The sequence below is a fragment of the Acomys russatus genome, chromosome 24 (genome assembly GCF_903995435.1).
Source record: "Acomys russatus chromosome 24, mAcoRus1.1, whole genome shotgun sequence".
In the NCBI taxonomy this organism is placed as follows: Eukaryota; Metazoa; Chordata; class Mammalia; order Rodentia; family Muridae; genus Acomys; species Acomys russatus.
The window spans coordinates 17,291,341-17,308,100 of record NC_067160.1 but is presented as its reverse complement, the minus strand read 5'-3'; the positions used below and the strand labels follow the sequence as shown (position 1 = coordinate 17,308,100).

General features: G+C 42.8%; 1 protein-coding gene across 1 annotated transcript in view; it reads right to left on the bottom strand.

The window, feature by feature from the left end:
* Lrp2 (LDL receptor related protein 2) overlaps nucleotides 1-16,760 on the bottom strand; it is a 157,258-nt gene that overhangs the window by 12,298 nt on the left and 128,200 nt on the right. The window contains exons 59-67 of the mRNA XM_051166627.1: nucleotides 16,593-16,709; nucleotides 15,881-15,997; nucleotides 14,805-14,942; nucleotides 12,639-12,761; nucleotides 9,707-9,835; nucleotides 5,208-5,339; nucleotides 4,233-4,364; nucleotides 2,351-2,494; nucleotides 564-729 (exon numbers count right to left, since the gene is read on the bottom strand). Of these exons, the coding sequence (XP_051022584.1) occupies nucleotides 564-729; nucleotides 2,351-2,494; nucleotides 4,233-4,364; nucleotides 5,208-5,339; nucleotides 9,707-9,835; nucleotides 12,639-12,761; nucleotides 14,805-14,942; nucleotides 15,881-15,997; nucleotides 16,593-16,709 (1,198 nt within the window). The remainder of the gene's footprint in view (nucleotides 1-563; nucleotides 730-2,350; nucleotides 2,495-4,232; nucleotides 4,365-5,207; nucleotides 5,340-9,706; nucleotides 9,836-12,638; nucleotides 12,762-14,804; nucleotides 14,943-15,880; nucleotides 15,998-16,592; nucleotides 16,710-16,760) is intronic.

The following is a 16,760-nucleotide window of genomic DNA, read 5'->3' as shown; positions in this document are numbered from 1 at the left end:
AGAAGGCATTATGGGTAACACTGTCATACCAAGTTATATATCAGGCATAAGTGTGAGCAAGGTTGTACAGCTGGTTCTAAGTCAGAGGTCATCCAATCTGTGAGCCAGAAGGTTCTAGATGGTCCAACAGAACAGAACAAGGCTCTATTAACATTTCAGTTGGTACCAGCCAGCTAAGAACTCTGGATTGTTCTTTTTCCCAACTATTTACCAGAGAGTGATGTTTAATTTCAAGTGATAGACTCAGAGAATTCCCTCAGTGAACAACGCTGCTCTACTCAAAGTTAGCCTTGGAATACAGAACACGGAATCTTGACCTGGGTGCTTTCCCAAACTCTTATGTGGCATACATACACTGAACACAGAGAAGGACAAGGCTTCTATTGCAGACTGAGGCAAGCAGGGATGATTGCTGTGGCCAGAGTGGGCCCAGGCATGGTGGAACTATGCTAGCTGCGGGGAGGGGGGGGGGGTTCACCATTATAGCGCATGCACCATGATGAAACAATGCAGCACTCCTTTGTGGAAACGAAAGAGGCAAGAGAGATGAACGGCATATTTACCTTCCAACCCAGTCCACTGCTAATCCATCCGGCTGCATTACGTATTTCAGGCCCAGGTCAACTTCACGTATGGGATTATTGCTACCGGATTCAAAGTCAGGAATGTAGGCACGTTTGATAGCACCAAATTCAGAGCCCTGTCCCAGCACCGTGTAATACACAACACCTGGAGAGGGATGCACAGTAAGAGTGGGGCTTGGGTCAAATAGAGTCAGTTACCCATCTCTACCTCCTCACCTTCGTGACACAGTTAATTCCCTCACATCAGACCTCAATACACACTTGAACTGCCAACTAGGAAGGCTCAACTTAAAACTTAGTTATATTTCCTTACTCATCTCTATTGGAGGATAATTCTTTAAGATAGCTTAGCTGAGAGTCTAGTTTCCAAAATAGAAAGTATAGAGAGAGTGAAATCATACTCATTGTGATAATTTAAAAGGTCATATAGGTGAGAAGTCCTCTGCTATGACAATGAAAGATAGGAGTTGTTCGATGGGTGTATATAACACACAGAGATTATGTGCCGCCCACCCACAGCCATGTCCTGCTATGTAGTAGTTCCAGAGACTTTAAACTTGTAATTCTCCTTCTCCCGCCCCCTAAGCACTGGGGCTTATCTGATCACATGAAGATTAAGACTGAATTTTAGAGCATATTTGGCATACACTTCTTTCCTAAACAGGTATCCTTCTTGGAATAAACTTACAGTTGAAAAGAAAAACATTAGCCAGGAGGTGGTGGCACACACCTTTAATCCCAGCACTTGAGAGGCAGAGGGAGGAGGATCTCTGTGAGTACCAGGACAGCCTGGTTGGGTTCCAGGACAGCCAAGGCTACACATAGAGAAACCCTGTCTCAAAAACAAACCAGGAGGAGGAAGACGAAGAGGACGAGGACGAGGAGGGGGAGGACGAGGAAGAGGAGAAAATATTTCATTGCACAAATAAATGTGAAAATACTGTAATAAAACGTAAATTGCCATCATTATTAATAGATCGCAAACTTTTCACCCTTCCAAAGAAACCTCTCAGGTAGATATGAACAAGATTATTACTAATACTTTACAGTTTAAAAAAAAAACTGCAATCTAAAGAATTTTAACAATTTCTTGATGTCATAAATGTAGAAAATGGGGCATAGGGTATAAGGACAGAAGATGAATTGTGTCTCGCGCTCAATGACCGGCATTGTTCACCTTGTCCTTCATCTGACTAAGATCTTTTAGTGCCCACCACCTACACTGTAGTAGATGTCTGTGGTAGATGTCAGGAGTTGGGAACGTAGAGACAAATTAGGTTCACTCTCCAAAGGACACACAATTAGAAGGTAAGAAGACGTCAGGCAAACAACTGGCTGCAACACGTGACTAGAAACATGTATTAAATGCTGTCGCCTCATAACGGGCATTCATGGAACTCTGCCGGGATGTCACAGAGGTGACACTGGTGCTCAGAAGTCTGCCACTATGCCGTGGTAGAAAGGAAGGGCGGCTGTGTGAGCAAAGACAAGGAGGTGTGGGGAGAAGCTCCCGTGGGAAATCAGGAAAAGCTGACAGAGACCCAAGTCCACAGGGAAAAACCCAGAGACGTGCTGGACAAACAGGAGCCCCCACTTCGTTCAGGCAACAAAAATGCACTCGGTACAAAATGAGGTTTTCCTACAGATTCACCATCTAGAAATCAAGAGCATCGACAGGGTGACCAGCGTGCACCACCGCGACCGGCGTGCACCACCACAGTGACCAGCGTGCACCACCGCGACCAGCGTGCACGTTTCGTACTCACTGAGGCCCATGCCCTCCGGATCCCAGTCATAGTCAATAGTTTGAATATGCTCCTGCTCTTCCAGGTACTCTGAGAACTTCTCCGACGAGGTGTTGTACTTCCGGATTCGGACATTCTCGGGCAGCAGCAACAGAGGAGGGCTTCCTGTAAAGGGACAAAGGGCGGTGGCTTTTGTCTATCTGAACTCCGCTTGACCGTTTAAGAAGTACTGTGGGTACTAAATGCACTGTGGGTATCTCCCTGGCAGACAGGGATAAAAGAGAGGAGGGAGAGGGAGGAGATGGTTCTAGAGGAATCTGATCAAAGCTGGGTATCCTGAGAGTCAAAATCTATGGCTGTAAGCATCAGTTCTTTTTTTTTTTTTTTTTTTTTTCCTTCCATTAATTAACTAATTTATATATTTGTTTTCGGCCCCAACGGCAGTTGACTGACTGACTGTAGTGGTTGACAAGACTGCAACCACTACAAAGAGCCTTAATTTTTTACCTCAAGTCTTTCTCTCCTCCACTGACAAAAATGTAGACATCCAATCTCATGGAAGAAAAACATTTTTCACAGCTCCGCTGAGAGCCTCTTAAGGAGCTATCAGGCCTCACTCTAGCCTGACAGGTTTTGTGATTGTCTTAACAGATAATTAACCCCACAGCCCTACGTAACTGCTAGCTAATGAGAAGTAAGCCAGCTTGTTCTTGAATTTTGGTGGTTTTGTTTTTGTTTTTGTTTTAATCTAAAGTAGCTCTTTCAATGATGACTCATGCCAAAATACTACTCTAGAATTTAAATTTTAAATTTACTCTCAAACTGTCAATCAAATGAAATGTAAATGACTTTTTAAAAAGCTCATTTTATATATTTCCTCAGACTTGACATTATGTTTTATAATATGAATTTTCTAATTTATTTCAGCTAGCCTCTTAGTTGAAAGATTTAAACATTTTAAACTTTTCTGCTTAATTGCAGGACCAGCTGTTCAAATGCCTTCACGCTAGTTTTGATTCACTCTAACACTGTTTAGAGGATAAAATACTTGATAATCTAGTCAAACATAGACCTTAAACACTCAACTTATACTGTGTGTTGGGTAGACCTCTGGGCACTTTAACAAACTATTTTCTCAGTAAGTTTCTTATACCCTAGCACCAATTTGAAATCCTAAATAAAGCCACACACTCTTTTACTAGGACATGTTGATTTAGAGCAGATCTCTGACCTTTGCAATGCTTCTGACACTCTCTGTCTCTCTCTCTCTGTCTCTCTCTCTCTCTCTCTCTCTCTCTCTCTCTCTCTCTCTCTCTGTGTGTGTGTGTGTGTGTGTGTGTGTGTGTGTGTGTGTGCATCTTCTATCTTGTATTCATACAGTTTTTTATTTACCTGGGTTCTTAGCTATAGGCTTTAGCCTAAAATGTAAAACTAATGATTGGTGTTTTGAATGTACCAGCTTTTCTGTCTCTGGCCAGCAGTTCATAAATAATAGCAGAGAAATACTTCTGAGTTTGCCTCCCGGTTGTACGTGGTTTTGGCTCACCTTGCATTATGTGGCTTCAAATGTTGGGTCCCACTGGACTGGGAGCTAAGGCCCCATCAGTTTGTTATATCCTGCTGTAAGCTGTGTTTATGTCTCCTAAATCTGCTCCCTTTTAGATGTTTTTGTCCAGGTATAGAAGAGGCTAAATTCAGAATAATAACTAACACCTGGCTTTTATTGGTAACTACTTGCTAGGGGTTGGAGTTTTAAGCTGGCAGAGGAAGAGAGAGAGAAGAGACAGTATTAAAGAAGTAGCTGAGACTATGAAGAGTGGAAGATAAATTTCCTGGTACTTCATATTCTTACAGTATTTATGTCCCCTAGAGGTGACTTGTTCCAAATAGGAACCCAACGTACCACCAGCCGCACACTGTTCTCCATAATGGGTACTCATAGACTTGAAGCCTTCAGCACAGAAACACTCATAACTTCCTTTGCTGTTTCGACAGCCCTGGGGGCAGATGCCAAACTGTTCACATTCATCAATGTCTGCAGGCAAAATAAAAAGCAAGAGTGGAACACATATTCTGGCCCAGCCGGAACTAGAACTCACGAGCAGCGAGGGCCAAGCAGAGTGCACATGAAAACATTAGCAAGGAGACCAGAACACGCTGAAGACACGTTCCACAATAAAAGGGAGACTTCAGTGAACAATGACTGAATCTAAAGCCCGCAAACTAGTCAGCGGATGATACAGGGCCATTTGAACTAAAGCTGCCTAACTCCACGCAACAGGAAGGCAAACGTTTGCTTGCCAAAAACATCTGTACGGTCGATATTTGGCATTACTTCCCAGATATGATCTAACAATTGATTTGCTTTAGTAACCAAAAGAATTCTTTAAAGCATCTCTGAAGGGCTGGGGCCAGAGCTTTGTGGTAGATTGCTTGTCTAGGATACAGGATGCCCTAGGCTCAGTCCCTAGTACTGCCATGACATACAAGTTAGACACAGTAATATACAATGTAAAATGTACCTAAAGTCGCAGCCATCTCTGGCAGCCTTGATGAGCTGCCTTCTGAACTCGTGCCACAGCACTCACTTGTGCCCTCGCCTAAGTAGGTATGTAATAAATACGTGAGTTCTGACTTATGATGATGACACTGAGCTTTGTGATTTCTGGTGCTTTTATTTCACGGGGTTGGTACAGTAGGCAACCATTACCGCCAAGACCTTCATTATTTGACACTGTGTACCTGAGTGACAACACCAGGAGGTCAACCCATTAAGGACACATGTGGTTTAATTAAAAAAAAAAAAAAAGGCAATAGGTGGAGAATCTTAAAAATGTAATGTTCTCTAAATAACAACAGGAGGAAAAAAATATTCTACCTTGACAGGAATTTTTGTCCAAAGTACTAGTTTTGAAGCCAGGTCGACAGGAGCAGATAAATCCCCCATTGCTTAACTGGGTACAGTTCTGTTCACATATATTTTCAGCACACGTTCTGTTCTCTCCTAGATCTGAAAAACAAAATCGCAGCATTATAAGTGAAGGGTCCAAGTGAGACTAGCCATAAACACACCAACACATAATCAACTACACACGCCCTGAAATTAGAGGAATCTTTGTTCTGTAAATGATCTGGATGCCGTCTACACAAATGTGCAATGGACCTTGAGGCCATTTTCCATCATACACAGCACTGCCAGGCTCAACCGCAGAGCATCCAACGCCTTACTCAGAAATTATGAAACCAGGGATTCCACAGCTACCTTTGTATGTCCTTGCTCATTCATCTTATGTAAGCAGGCAGATAGATGGTAGGCGGATTTTACACACACACACACACACACACACACACACACACACACACACACACGCTGATACAGGTTAGAACAAAATTACAGTTATAAGAGAATAATTTTCCCAAGGATTAACCAATTAATTGAAAGGGTGTTTATCAAGATGTAGTAAAAGGCACAGCCATATTATACACAAAATGCTGATAATAAAGACTAAATCTGAGCTCTCAACAACTACACATTACTAATAAGCTTTTTCAGGTTTTTTTTTTTTTTTTTTTTTTTTGAGACAGGTTAGTGTTTGTATCTGCCTATGGGTTTATCTAGTTCATATATACTAAGACAGAAATTTTGTGTAGCCTTGGCTATCCTGGACTCACATTGTAGACCAGGCTGGCCTCAAACTCACAGAGATCCACCTGCCTCTGCCTCCTGAGTGCTGGGATTAAAGGCGTGCGCCACGACACCAGGCTCCCTAACTTTCTAGGGTCTAGATTCTACAATATAGATTCTTCACAGCTTGGATTCTGTCCAAATACTTCTTTGTCCTTGTCCATCTGTGCAAGCCACTTGGCTTTTATTCTTGTCATTCTTTTTAGCCTCTTTCACTCTCAGTCACAACCTCAGTCACCCCCAAACTTAGGCCTTGAGGAGAAACTGCAAAAGCCGCGGGACAAGGGAATGGTGAGAAGAGTTTGTCTTAGGAGTCAAGTCTCGTCTACCTGTCCAGTGAAATCTGTTTTGGCCACAGGCTTATAAGTATTTTAGCTAAAGAAAATGTGGAATCTCCTGGTTCAGATCAGAGTAGACCTCTCAGAAGACAGTTTTGCTAGGCTTCTGTCTGCAAGCACAGCACAGCATCATTAATAATGTCAAGGGTTGACTCTCTCCCATGGGGTGGGTCTCAAGTTGGGCCAGTCACTCGTTTGCCATTCTTCGATCTCTGCTCCATCTTCATCCCTACATTTTGGGCCGAAGGTTTTGTGAGTGGGTTGCTGCCCGCCTCCCTCCACTGGAGTCCTGCCTAGCTACAAGAGGTGGCAACTTCAGGCTTCATGCATAGCCCTGCTACTAGGAATCTCAGCTGGGATCAACCCCATAGACTCCCAGGAGCTTCATCCAGTAGCTGACGGAAACAGATGCAGAGACCCACAGCCAAGCAATGGTCCAAACTCAGAAAGTTACATGGAAAAATGGGGGAAGGATTGAGGAAGCCAGAGAGGGCAGGGACACCACAGGAAGACCTACAGAGTGAGCTCACAGAGACTGAACCATCATCAGGCAAAGAGCAAGCTTGGGCTGGACCTAGGACTGCCCTACACCTGTGTAGCAGATGTGCAATTTGGTCATCATGTGGGTACCCTAACAATGGGAGTAGGTCCTGTTTCTGACTTTGTTGCCTCCCTTTCTTTGGACCACTTTCCCTTAGCTGGGATGCTTTGTCTGGCCTCAGTGGGAGAGGATGTGCTTAGCCCTGCTGCAAGTTGGTGGTGTACCAGGGTGGATTGGGGAGGGGGTGGGAGGGTGGGCTGGGAGGAGAGGAGGGAGGGGGCTTCGATCAGGGTATAAAGTCATTAACTAAACAAACAAACAAATAAACGTGGGAGGAGTAAATATTTGTCTCTTTCTCCCTAACCACACTGAAGGATCTCTTTTGACATAATGAAGGCATTCATTTACATGTCTAGGATAGATTAAAAACATGTAAGAGTAGAAAAATGTGACTCAGTAGAACATTGCTGGTAATATGCATACTGTAAAGTCACAACCATGAAAGCTTAGAAGTCTGAGCTACCAATAACTAAATATTTCTAAAAAATAGCCATTTCCAAGTTGTCTAGTTCTTGTTGAGACTGTTTCAGCGTGTCCAGCAATTTATCTACTTTGCATACATTGGCACGTTTGTAATATTTCTCTTGTGTTTCCATAACTGTATCACGAGGCTTGTGGTCCTCTCTCAGTCCTAAAGTCCATCTGTAACTAAGAAGTCGAGAATGCAGAAAGCTCCCCCTGACTGAATTATAGTCTTTCACAGTAAGAGACCTTAACAAGAGCAGAACTGTCACAGCATTTGGAACCAGAGATTTTCATGTAACTTCATTCATCTGAAGCCCGGAAACATCAAACAGAATATCCATCACCTTGATCCATGGAACACTGGCACTGGGGCTGCGCATGCAGCCAGAGCAGTTGCCTAGCAACCAGCTTCTACAAACATAAGTTTATGGCTCTCTGTTTACAAGACAGTCTCTCTTGTTTTCAGTTTGTTTTTTTGTTTTTTTGTTTTTTGTTTTTTTTAAGGAATAAAAATATCACAGAGATAGCAAATCACTCTACTTTTGAGATCACAGAAAAAAAAAATTATCTGCTGCCTGACATCAGCTTATTTTCTTTATAAGTGAATGGGATTAGGAAAATGTCCAAGTCTTCCCATGCCTGAAAGATATGATTTTTGAAAATCATATCTTGAATAAAACTATTCTGCAGACTGTGAAGGAGGGAAGAGATGGGGCGGTAGTGAGGGAACAACAGGAGGAAGACAAAAGAGAAGATAAAACTAAAAGGTAATAGACATGTAGGACCTGAGAACTGGCATTATAAATAATTCTGCACCTAGTGGCATGCGCCTTTAATCCTAGCACTCGGGGAGCAGCTAAGGGAACTCTCTGTAGGTGCAAAGACACTCTGATCTACATAGGGAGTTCCAGGGCCACCAGGACTACATAGTGAGACTCTGCCTTAGAATAAAACAACAGCAACAACAAAAATCTACATTTGTGCCCAATCTGAATTGTAGCCCATATCTGAATTCTAGATCACGTCCACTTACTACTTAAAAAGAAGTTGTTAATGCTACACTGCTTATTCCCTTTAAGGAAACCTACTTCCCGTGAGATTCCACCTGAATAAAAAGTACTCTCCTAAACATTGCATGCACAGGCAACAAGAGAAAGTCACGGTTAGCCCAAGTCAAACTTGGAAATTCACTAGCTCTTGAAATTGTTTACATATCAGTCTCCTCGTGTCAAAGCCCAAATCTGCCACATGGCTTCCCAATTTTTTTTCAAAAATTTAATCAACTCACTTCATTTTGTCAAGCACTGTAAGTCCCTCTGAAAGGGTATGTGAGGTAAGTGGCAAGCCAACTCTGTATGGTCAGTTAGTACTTATCAAAAAGCCTTCCGTGTGCCTCAGGGAGGAAAGAAATCATGGAATACCTAAGATGCTGAAAACACATGGTGCTACCTAACCTGACCAATCTCAGGCTCTCAGTGTTTAAAGAGCTTCCTCAGAGGCTGCTGGGATGGCCCAGAGGGTAAAACGCAAGCCTGGTGGCCTGAGTTCCATCCCTGGAATCTATGGAAAGATGAAAGGAGAAAGCCATACCACGTAATTGACCTACACATAAGCACGCACGCGCACACACTATGGCCTGCATCGGTACACATACACACAGTGGCTAGTTTGCCAAGTGATGATTGACTAACTAAAGAGGTCAGAATGTGCCAAAGTACACAACAGGTGCCAGAGGGGACCAGAGGCCACTCTCCTCACCTGGAGTTTCATGGATGTTTAATTTCTGCTACTGTTATACTGTTTGGTTCTCAGTAAATGACTTGTGAGCATCAGTATGGAGGTAGCCAATAACAGCTGCCCAGTGAGGCAGTAACAATTAGTAGATAGCGATCAAGAAGGGTATGAAGTACTATTAATATGGTCTCTCAACAGTTCCAAAGGAACCAAATTCACCCCCTTGATTATGCTAATCTCTTCCAGCCTGAAGTCTTTTCTTCTACTTGAAAGAAAGAAAGAAAGAAAGAAAGAAAGAAAGAAAGAAAGAAAGAAAGAAAAGAAAGAAAGAAAGAAAGAAAGAAAGAAAGAAAGAAAGAAAGAAAGAAAGAAAGAAAGAAAGAAACACACACACATGATGGTACACACTTACCAGCCCTTGGAGGTAGAGGCAAGAGGATCAGAACTTGTAAGTGATCCTTGACTGCGCAGTGTGTTTGAGGCTCACCTGGGCCATTTGAGAGCCTGCCTGGCTATTTTACTATAATGAAATATGAAATTAAATGTTTACTTACTGCAACCAGTTTCGTCAGAAAGGTCACCACAGTCATCAACATTATCACACACGTAGTGCTGTGAAATGCAGTTTCCATTTCTGCACTTATATTCAGTGTCAGTGCAAGGTTTATGGGTTGGTTTCCTACCTGCAATTTGAGAACAAGTTAAGGTCAAAACTCTTCATCCTTGAAACAGAATACTTCACTTGTCCACTCACAAATAAATACATAGTCCCCTACTTTTCCTAGGCAACCCTTGTAGCTACACTGAAACCAAATGACTAGTTTTAGCCAATGGGCTGTGAATTGGAAGTGACGAATGTCACCCTTGGACTAAAGCAACAAAGCCCATGTGCCTCCACGCTCTCATAGGCCGGGGCGGTGACCTTGGCAGTCAGGAATGTTAGGTGGCTATCTCCAAGATGGAAGCTGAGCAATCAACACTGTGCTTTACACAAATGAGAAAGAAATCTTTGTTGTGGTAAAGACTCAGAGATTTGTTGGTTGCATCAATATTAATTACTATGAGTAATACAGAGTGATGAGAGAAGTGGACTCTTTTCAAACCAAAGCTGAAGATATTTGGCATCAGCTTAACAGTCAGGAGGTCCAGGTTATACAATGGAAAAGCAATTGGTGAAGAAGGAGGGCAGATCCCGTAAGCACGTGTGAGCAGCGTGCCCAGCCTGTCCTTACTTGGAAAAGGTGTTTAAGAATGAAATAAGATCAGGCATATAAACATAAATGCAAGAAAATAATGGGAAAAGGTTTTGCAGTGTAGGAAAAGCTGACCACATCCAAACCAAGTAGGAAGAATTTGTAGGTTAAAAGCCTCTAAGATGCACAGGCCAGGTGAAAGCATGGTTGGACAAAATGTCATTTTTTCCTAATGGTGGCAGTGAGCAACTGCAAAGGTGTGTGAGAGAACAAGAAATGAGGCAGATAAAAGACCCTTTCAGAAGGAACACTCAATGAGGTTATTTACTTTAGAACTGAGAAGAAGCCAACACCCTGATAGGTTCCTGAGAGAAATGGGTGGCTGAATATGCCAAAACACAGAAACTCTGTGTTCCATCGTGAATTGTAAGTGTAAACTGAAATATAATTCAGGAGTATGATTTTCTATTTTCACAGTGAGAAGAATAGATCCAGAACAATGCCATCAAATAGACCAGCAGAGAAATACTAGAATTGACATCTTAGAAACAACAACGGTTGTAAAGGCAATCAGTCCTCAGATTGGTGAACAAAAGAGGCTAATTTAGGATGCTGCAAATAGAAGGTATATCCATCAGTCCATCAGCATACGGCTAGGAATATAAAAAAAATCTTTCCAAAACTATGAGCTGTTTCTTTCCTGTTACTTGTTCAAAAGCACACCCGTAAAAGTGGACATATTTATTTTACCTATCGAATTCCTCCAGCCCATTTTAGCTTTAGTATCAGCACAATACTAAAAAGCTGGATTCGTTCTATTAAACACAGCTCTCTTTAAAGCAATGGTCTCAGTGCATCTTTATTTCACAGCGATTAAGATGCAGTACATCGGATCTTATTTTGCATCATTAATCAAACATCTTTTCCTTCTTGAAAAAAGTCTTGGGCTCCAACCAATGGCAAATAAGTGACATTAGACAGCTGTACATCCCCTAAGGAGGGCACAGTCCACATACTACATCATATGAAGAGAAAAACGAACAAGGAAATACTGCCAAAGAGGAGGGCCAGATTCTAGGAAGCACAAGAGGCATAGACGGCCCGTCTCAAAAAGGCATCCGGACCTAACCAAATCCCTTCTGGTCCAAGTGGTGCCTTCACCATATCCACATGGGCTGAGCATCCTATGCCATCCCCATACCTTAGAGAGTGATGATGGGCTAAGTACTGATTCCAACAGAATCAGGATTTTCTCATGTCAGCATGTGTCCTCCTAGCCCAGTGGTATTTCAGAACTGTTAATGGTGATTGTAAAGATCTAATTCATTCATTCCAAGTAGAATGAAATAAAACATTTATTTCTATCATGCTTTTACTGGGAGCAGGAAACACACACACACAAAAAAAACCCTAGGTATTTGTTTCCATTTTCAAGTTTCTCAGTGGTTTCTTTCTAAGCAAACTAAATTTCCCAGAAAACTGATCAACTCTCAATGGACAGATTTTTAAACAAAAGTGCAACTATTTCCAATACTTAGATATGAAATTCAGCCAATTTCAAGTTTTTCTTTTAAACTAATCAATCTGCTGGTGATGAAGAGATGGCTCTGTGGCTAAGAGAGCACTGGTTGCTCTCCTTGAGAACCTGGATTCAATCCTCAGCACCCACAATGCACCCCTCTGGCCTTCTTGTATTGGACATCAGGCATACATGAGGCGCAGACACACATGTAGGCAAGACACACAAACACATAAAATAGTAAAGTGATATCCTTTTTAAAGATAATTCATCATTTTTCTCCCCCAGAAAGAGATTTCCATATTCAGGAAGGATGCAAGGTTAGGTATGCTAGCACCAGCAGCGCCTTACTTAACATGATCCTGTCAGCTGAACATGAGAAGAAATGTACATTCATATCGCTGATTAGCAATTAACAACCATAGGCTGTGGAGTCCTCATCTTTGACAACAAAGAATCCACTAATTTGTGGAGTGTGACTCAACCAGTTATGTGGCCTTTCCTCTCACTTTCTTACCAAAAAAGCAGTTTATTTAAATGCTTAAACAAAGACAGGGATTAAGGGGCTTGTCTGCTTCTTGTTCAGACAGGCAGGATGTGCATGCAGGTTGACGTCTGAGCCATGTATGCATTTGTATTGTCTGTGATACACCACCACAGGAACAATGCAAGCCTCTACAGGACAAATGGGAAACCCCAGAGGACCATCCTACAGGGTTGGACGCTAAGCTAAGAACCCTGGCTTCTGCTTCCTCCTTTCCCCGGTTTGCTTACAGTGCTCTTCCTTCTCATCCGTCCCATCTCCGCAGTCATCCACACCATTGCACAGCTGGTGGCCATAAATACAGCGGCTGTTGTCACACCGGAAACGATGCGGCGATTCACACGGGACATTGACTGGAAAATGAAAAATGAAACCGCCAAGTTAAAAGTGGAAGTGACGATGCCTAAAACCTCCAGGCTAGACCCGTGCCAGGCTCGCTTCATTCATTCATTATTCGTCCGTTCACTCGTTCATTTGGTTAATTAGTCAAAGACATCTTGAGTCTCCGCTACATGCCACAACACTGTTGTAAGTGCTAGATATATCACAGATATAAAGAGGAAGAAAGACACAATCTTTATTCTCCTGGAACTTCACACTAGCATTCATTTACAGACACAAGGAACCCCTCCTAGGGAGGCAGGACAAGAAAGGGTTACAAGAGAAAGAGATGAATCTGGAAAGAACGTGTATTTCTGAAACCTTTATAAGGGTCTCTGTGTCTAGGGACAGGACAAGGAGGACATGTGTGGGAAAAGAGGTCATGCTCAGATATGGGTCCTGATGCTAGCACTCACGAAATCACTCTTCTGAGTGTGATCACTGAATCTCTACAGCAGAAAGTCTTGTCCTGTGATAGGTTTTCCTTGCCAAAATCCCCAGCTTGTTACATTTAAAGCTGGTATTTAAAGAGGCATCTAACAGCAGGGAGAACCGAGGGTCGCGCACAAGTACTGGAGACACAGTCCTCTTTGCGTGTCGGTGAACTCCATTTTGAGGGTGAGTGTTAACGTATCAGACAACACAATCGCTTGGGAGATGGGTTTCTGAGCATGACTATAGAGGAGGATTACCAAGATTAGATCAATAGATATAATCTGACCCAGGCTAACTGCAGGAAGGATCTTTGTCTGGGCAGGAAGTGGTATGTTGGGCAAGTGAGCCTGCATTGGTGCAAAAGTGGGAAAGTGAAGCAGGCACCGGCACAAACACATTCACTGCTCCCCTCTTATGGCTCCCGGTATAACCAACTGCGTCAAGCGCTTGCTGCTGTGACTCCCCTGCCATGACAGACTGGAACCTGAGATTTTTGTCTTTAAGTTGCTTTTTGTCATCGCAACAACAACAAAGAAACTAAGACGTCCACATATATCACTCAGTGAGCAACACATACATCTATCTGTGGTGTTCTTCCAAATGTCAGGCTTGCTCCATTTACTCCGCTGACTCTGTATCATAGATAGCGATCAAAGGATGACACTTGTGATGAGGTTGCTTTAGGGGAATAGAGGAGTCAAACCCCAGGGCTGACTCTTGAAAGCACTGTTAGTGGAACTACGACTTGAATTATTTGCTGTGAATTAATGGCAGGTGCAGACATTAGGAAGGAACATTGAACATTTGTGTGAGCATGGGGAGTGAGGTGTGTGTGTGTGTGTGTGTGTGTGTGTGTGTGTGTGTGTGTGTCTCCTCGGCTCTCCAATTTTTAATTTTATTAGCTATGGCTTCCTAAGGGCTTCTCTGAAATTTCAGGGCATAGGGTTAAAAACAAGATAAGAAGCAGAGCTAGTAACTAACAGCTAAAACAATGCCATTGTAGAAAGCACAGCCGCCATTGATGGGAATGCTCTGATATCACTACCAGTAGTCAAATCTCTGCCCTGAAAATGGCGAGGAAGGTGCAGAAAAAGAGAACGGAAGATGCTATGATATGGAAGCATTACTGAGTTATAGCTATGTCACTCAAGCAATCAGAAGATTTTGGGCAGCCGTGTTTCTGGGTCCCTTCTGCAACTACAACTTGCCACTGAGTCACTTAGAAAGTTTCTTCCTGACTAGATTCACCCTAGGGCCTCCCGAATGGATGGAGCAGGTGAGCTACAATTTATCCCTACTCCTCCTCAGACTCTAGCCTCAAGGGACCTGTGCCCCTATGCATGTGTTTCCATGTTTGCTACAGACTAAATGCTTAAAATCTCAGATGTTAGCCTAACTTCCTCAAGCTCTAGCTGGGGAATGGAAGCAAGAAAACTAAGTGAAGTCACCAGGATTGATTATGCATCCACCAGGCCATAGTGTTACACAACTGCCCTCCAAGCCCACACACTACATATGAGGAGCACAGACATGTTGCCAGACAAGATGATGTCAGTTCAACCCACCCCTCCCCCTCTTACAGCATAGGTGAATCTCCTCATCAGAGCCATCGACACAGTCATTTTCTCCATCACATATCCAAAATGACTGGATACACACGTGGTTTTTACATTCAAACATGGCAGCTGGACAGTAAGTACCATTGGGAAAGCGAGTAGCTGTTGATAAAAATGGGACAGGTATAATAATAATAATAATAATAATAATAATAATGATAATGATGATGATGATGATGATGATGATGATGAGATCAATATACCCTTCCTGTTAGATCTCCCAAAATACTTGCTACTGTGGCTCCTTATTATTCATTACCCTGTTAAGTCTTGAGACTTAAAAAAAAGAATATATCTTTGACCAGGTATAGTGGCACACACCTTTAATTCCAACCCTCGGGAGGCAAAGGTAGGCTCTGTGAGTTGGAGGCCAGCCTGGTCTACAGAGTGAGTTCCAGGACAACCAGGGCAACCCTACAGAGAAACAACCCCTGTCTTGAAATGGGGTATGTGGAGCAGGTAATATTTTAAGGAGAGTATTCTGAGACCAGTTTTCTGAGCTCAGTTTTCAGTGACACATTTTATTTCAGAGGGAACCTGTATCTGAGCTATCTTTGCCCCATCATTTTTGAATGTCTCTTTCAACACAGCCTATTGTAAAGAAATATCAACAGTTCAATATTTAAGTGATACAAAACACTAAAATCTGAGGGGTTTTTGTTTTATATTTTTAATGAGTCCTACACATCATTGTGCAAGTCAGAACAGTTTAATGCTATAGATTTCCAAATCATGTTCCTTATATGTGTTCAATCATAGCTAGAGCTTACTTCACCTGAAATGTCTTAGGGAATAATAGCTCACAGTTTGTTTGCACACTCTCTACTTAGAATATTGCTAAATAATTTGCATTTGAAAGGCCAGTGCAAACAACTAGGGATCCTAAGTCCATTGGGAAATATTGACTCAGGCAAACCAGAAATTATCAGAATACAATTGACTAGAATATACTTATGCCTTTAAACTAAGAAGTGGGTTGTGCCTAGCTTGCTGGTCCCCCTCACTCAGACCCATAGAAGCTCAAGCGAGCAGGCACTTACGACAACTGGATTCATCAGAAGCGTCTAGGCAGTCTGCTCTCCCATCACATGCCAGTGCCTTGGGCACACAGTGTCCACTCATACACTGAAAATGTTCAGGGTGGCAGGTCTTCATCTCTGAGGAGAAAAGATCATCATTCTCAGAAGAGCTCATGGTATTAGGTGCACGGAGTGCACAGGGGCTAATCATTCCCTTCCTACCCACAGCCTGAGGCTGACTCGTAGCAAACTCACACGGCCATCAATAGAACAGACAAAGTCAAATTTCAGTGTCTCTGTTCAGTGTATGGAGGTGAGCACTCCTATCGCTCTGTTAACTCCTCTCGGCTCTTAAATCCTTCCTCAGAAGTAACAATTCCCTATTTTCAAGGTTACATGATTTCCCCCAAACAACAGCACTTAATCAGTGTTTAGAGTATCTGTTCCAAGGCTCTGTCCTCTACCCCAGTGTCACCATCTGTGGAAAACTAGGGAGACTAATGTGGAAATAAGTCTGCTGCTAGGTATTTCTAGATTAAAGATAGCCCTCCCTGCTTGTCCTATCACTATAATCAGAGTATTTTAAGTCAAACAGAAAGAACAGAAGGTACAGAAGATCCCATGTTAGGTGGCACTTTAATATTATCAGCTTTTCCTATCTCACTGCACATAAAGAGCCTCATCAACACTGGTTTGCAGTAGTGTGAGATTCTGTTAGCCCCCAGTTGGTTACCACAGTCCCGTTCATCCGAGTTGTCTCCACAGTCATTTTCTTGGTCACAGACCCATCGAGAGGGGATGCACTCCTGATTGGCACATCGGAACTCACTCTCTGTGCACTCCCGAGGAACTGGAAAGAAAAGGAAGGCACCTGGCCATCAGTGTGCTCTGGGAATCCCAC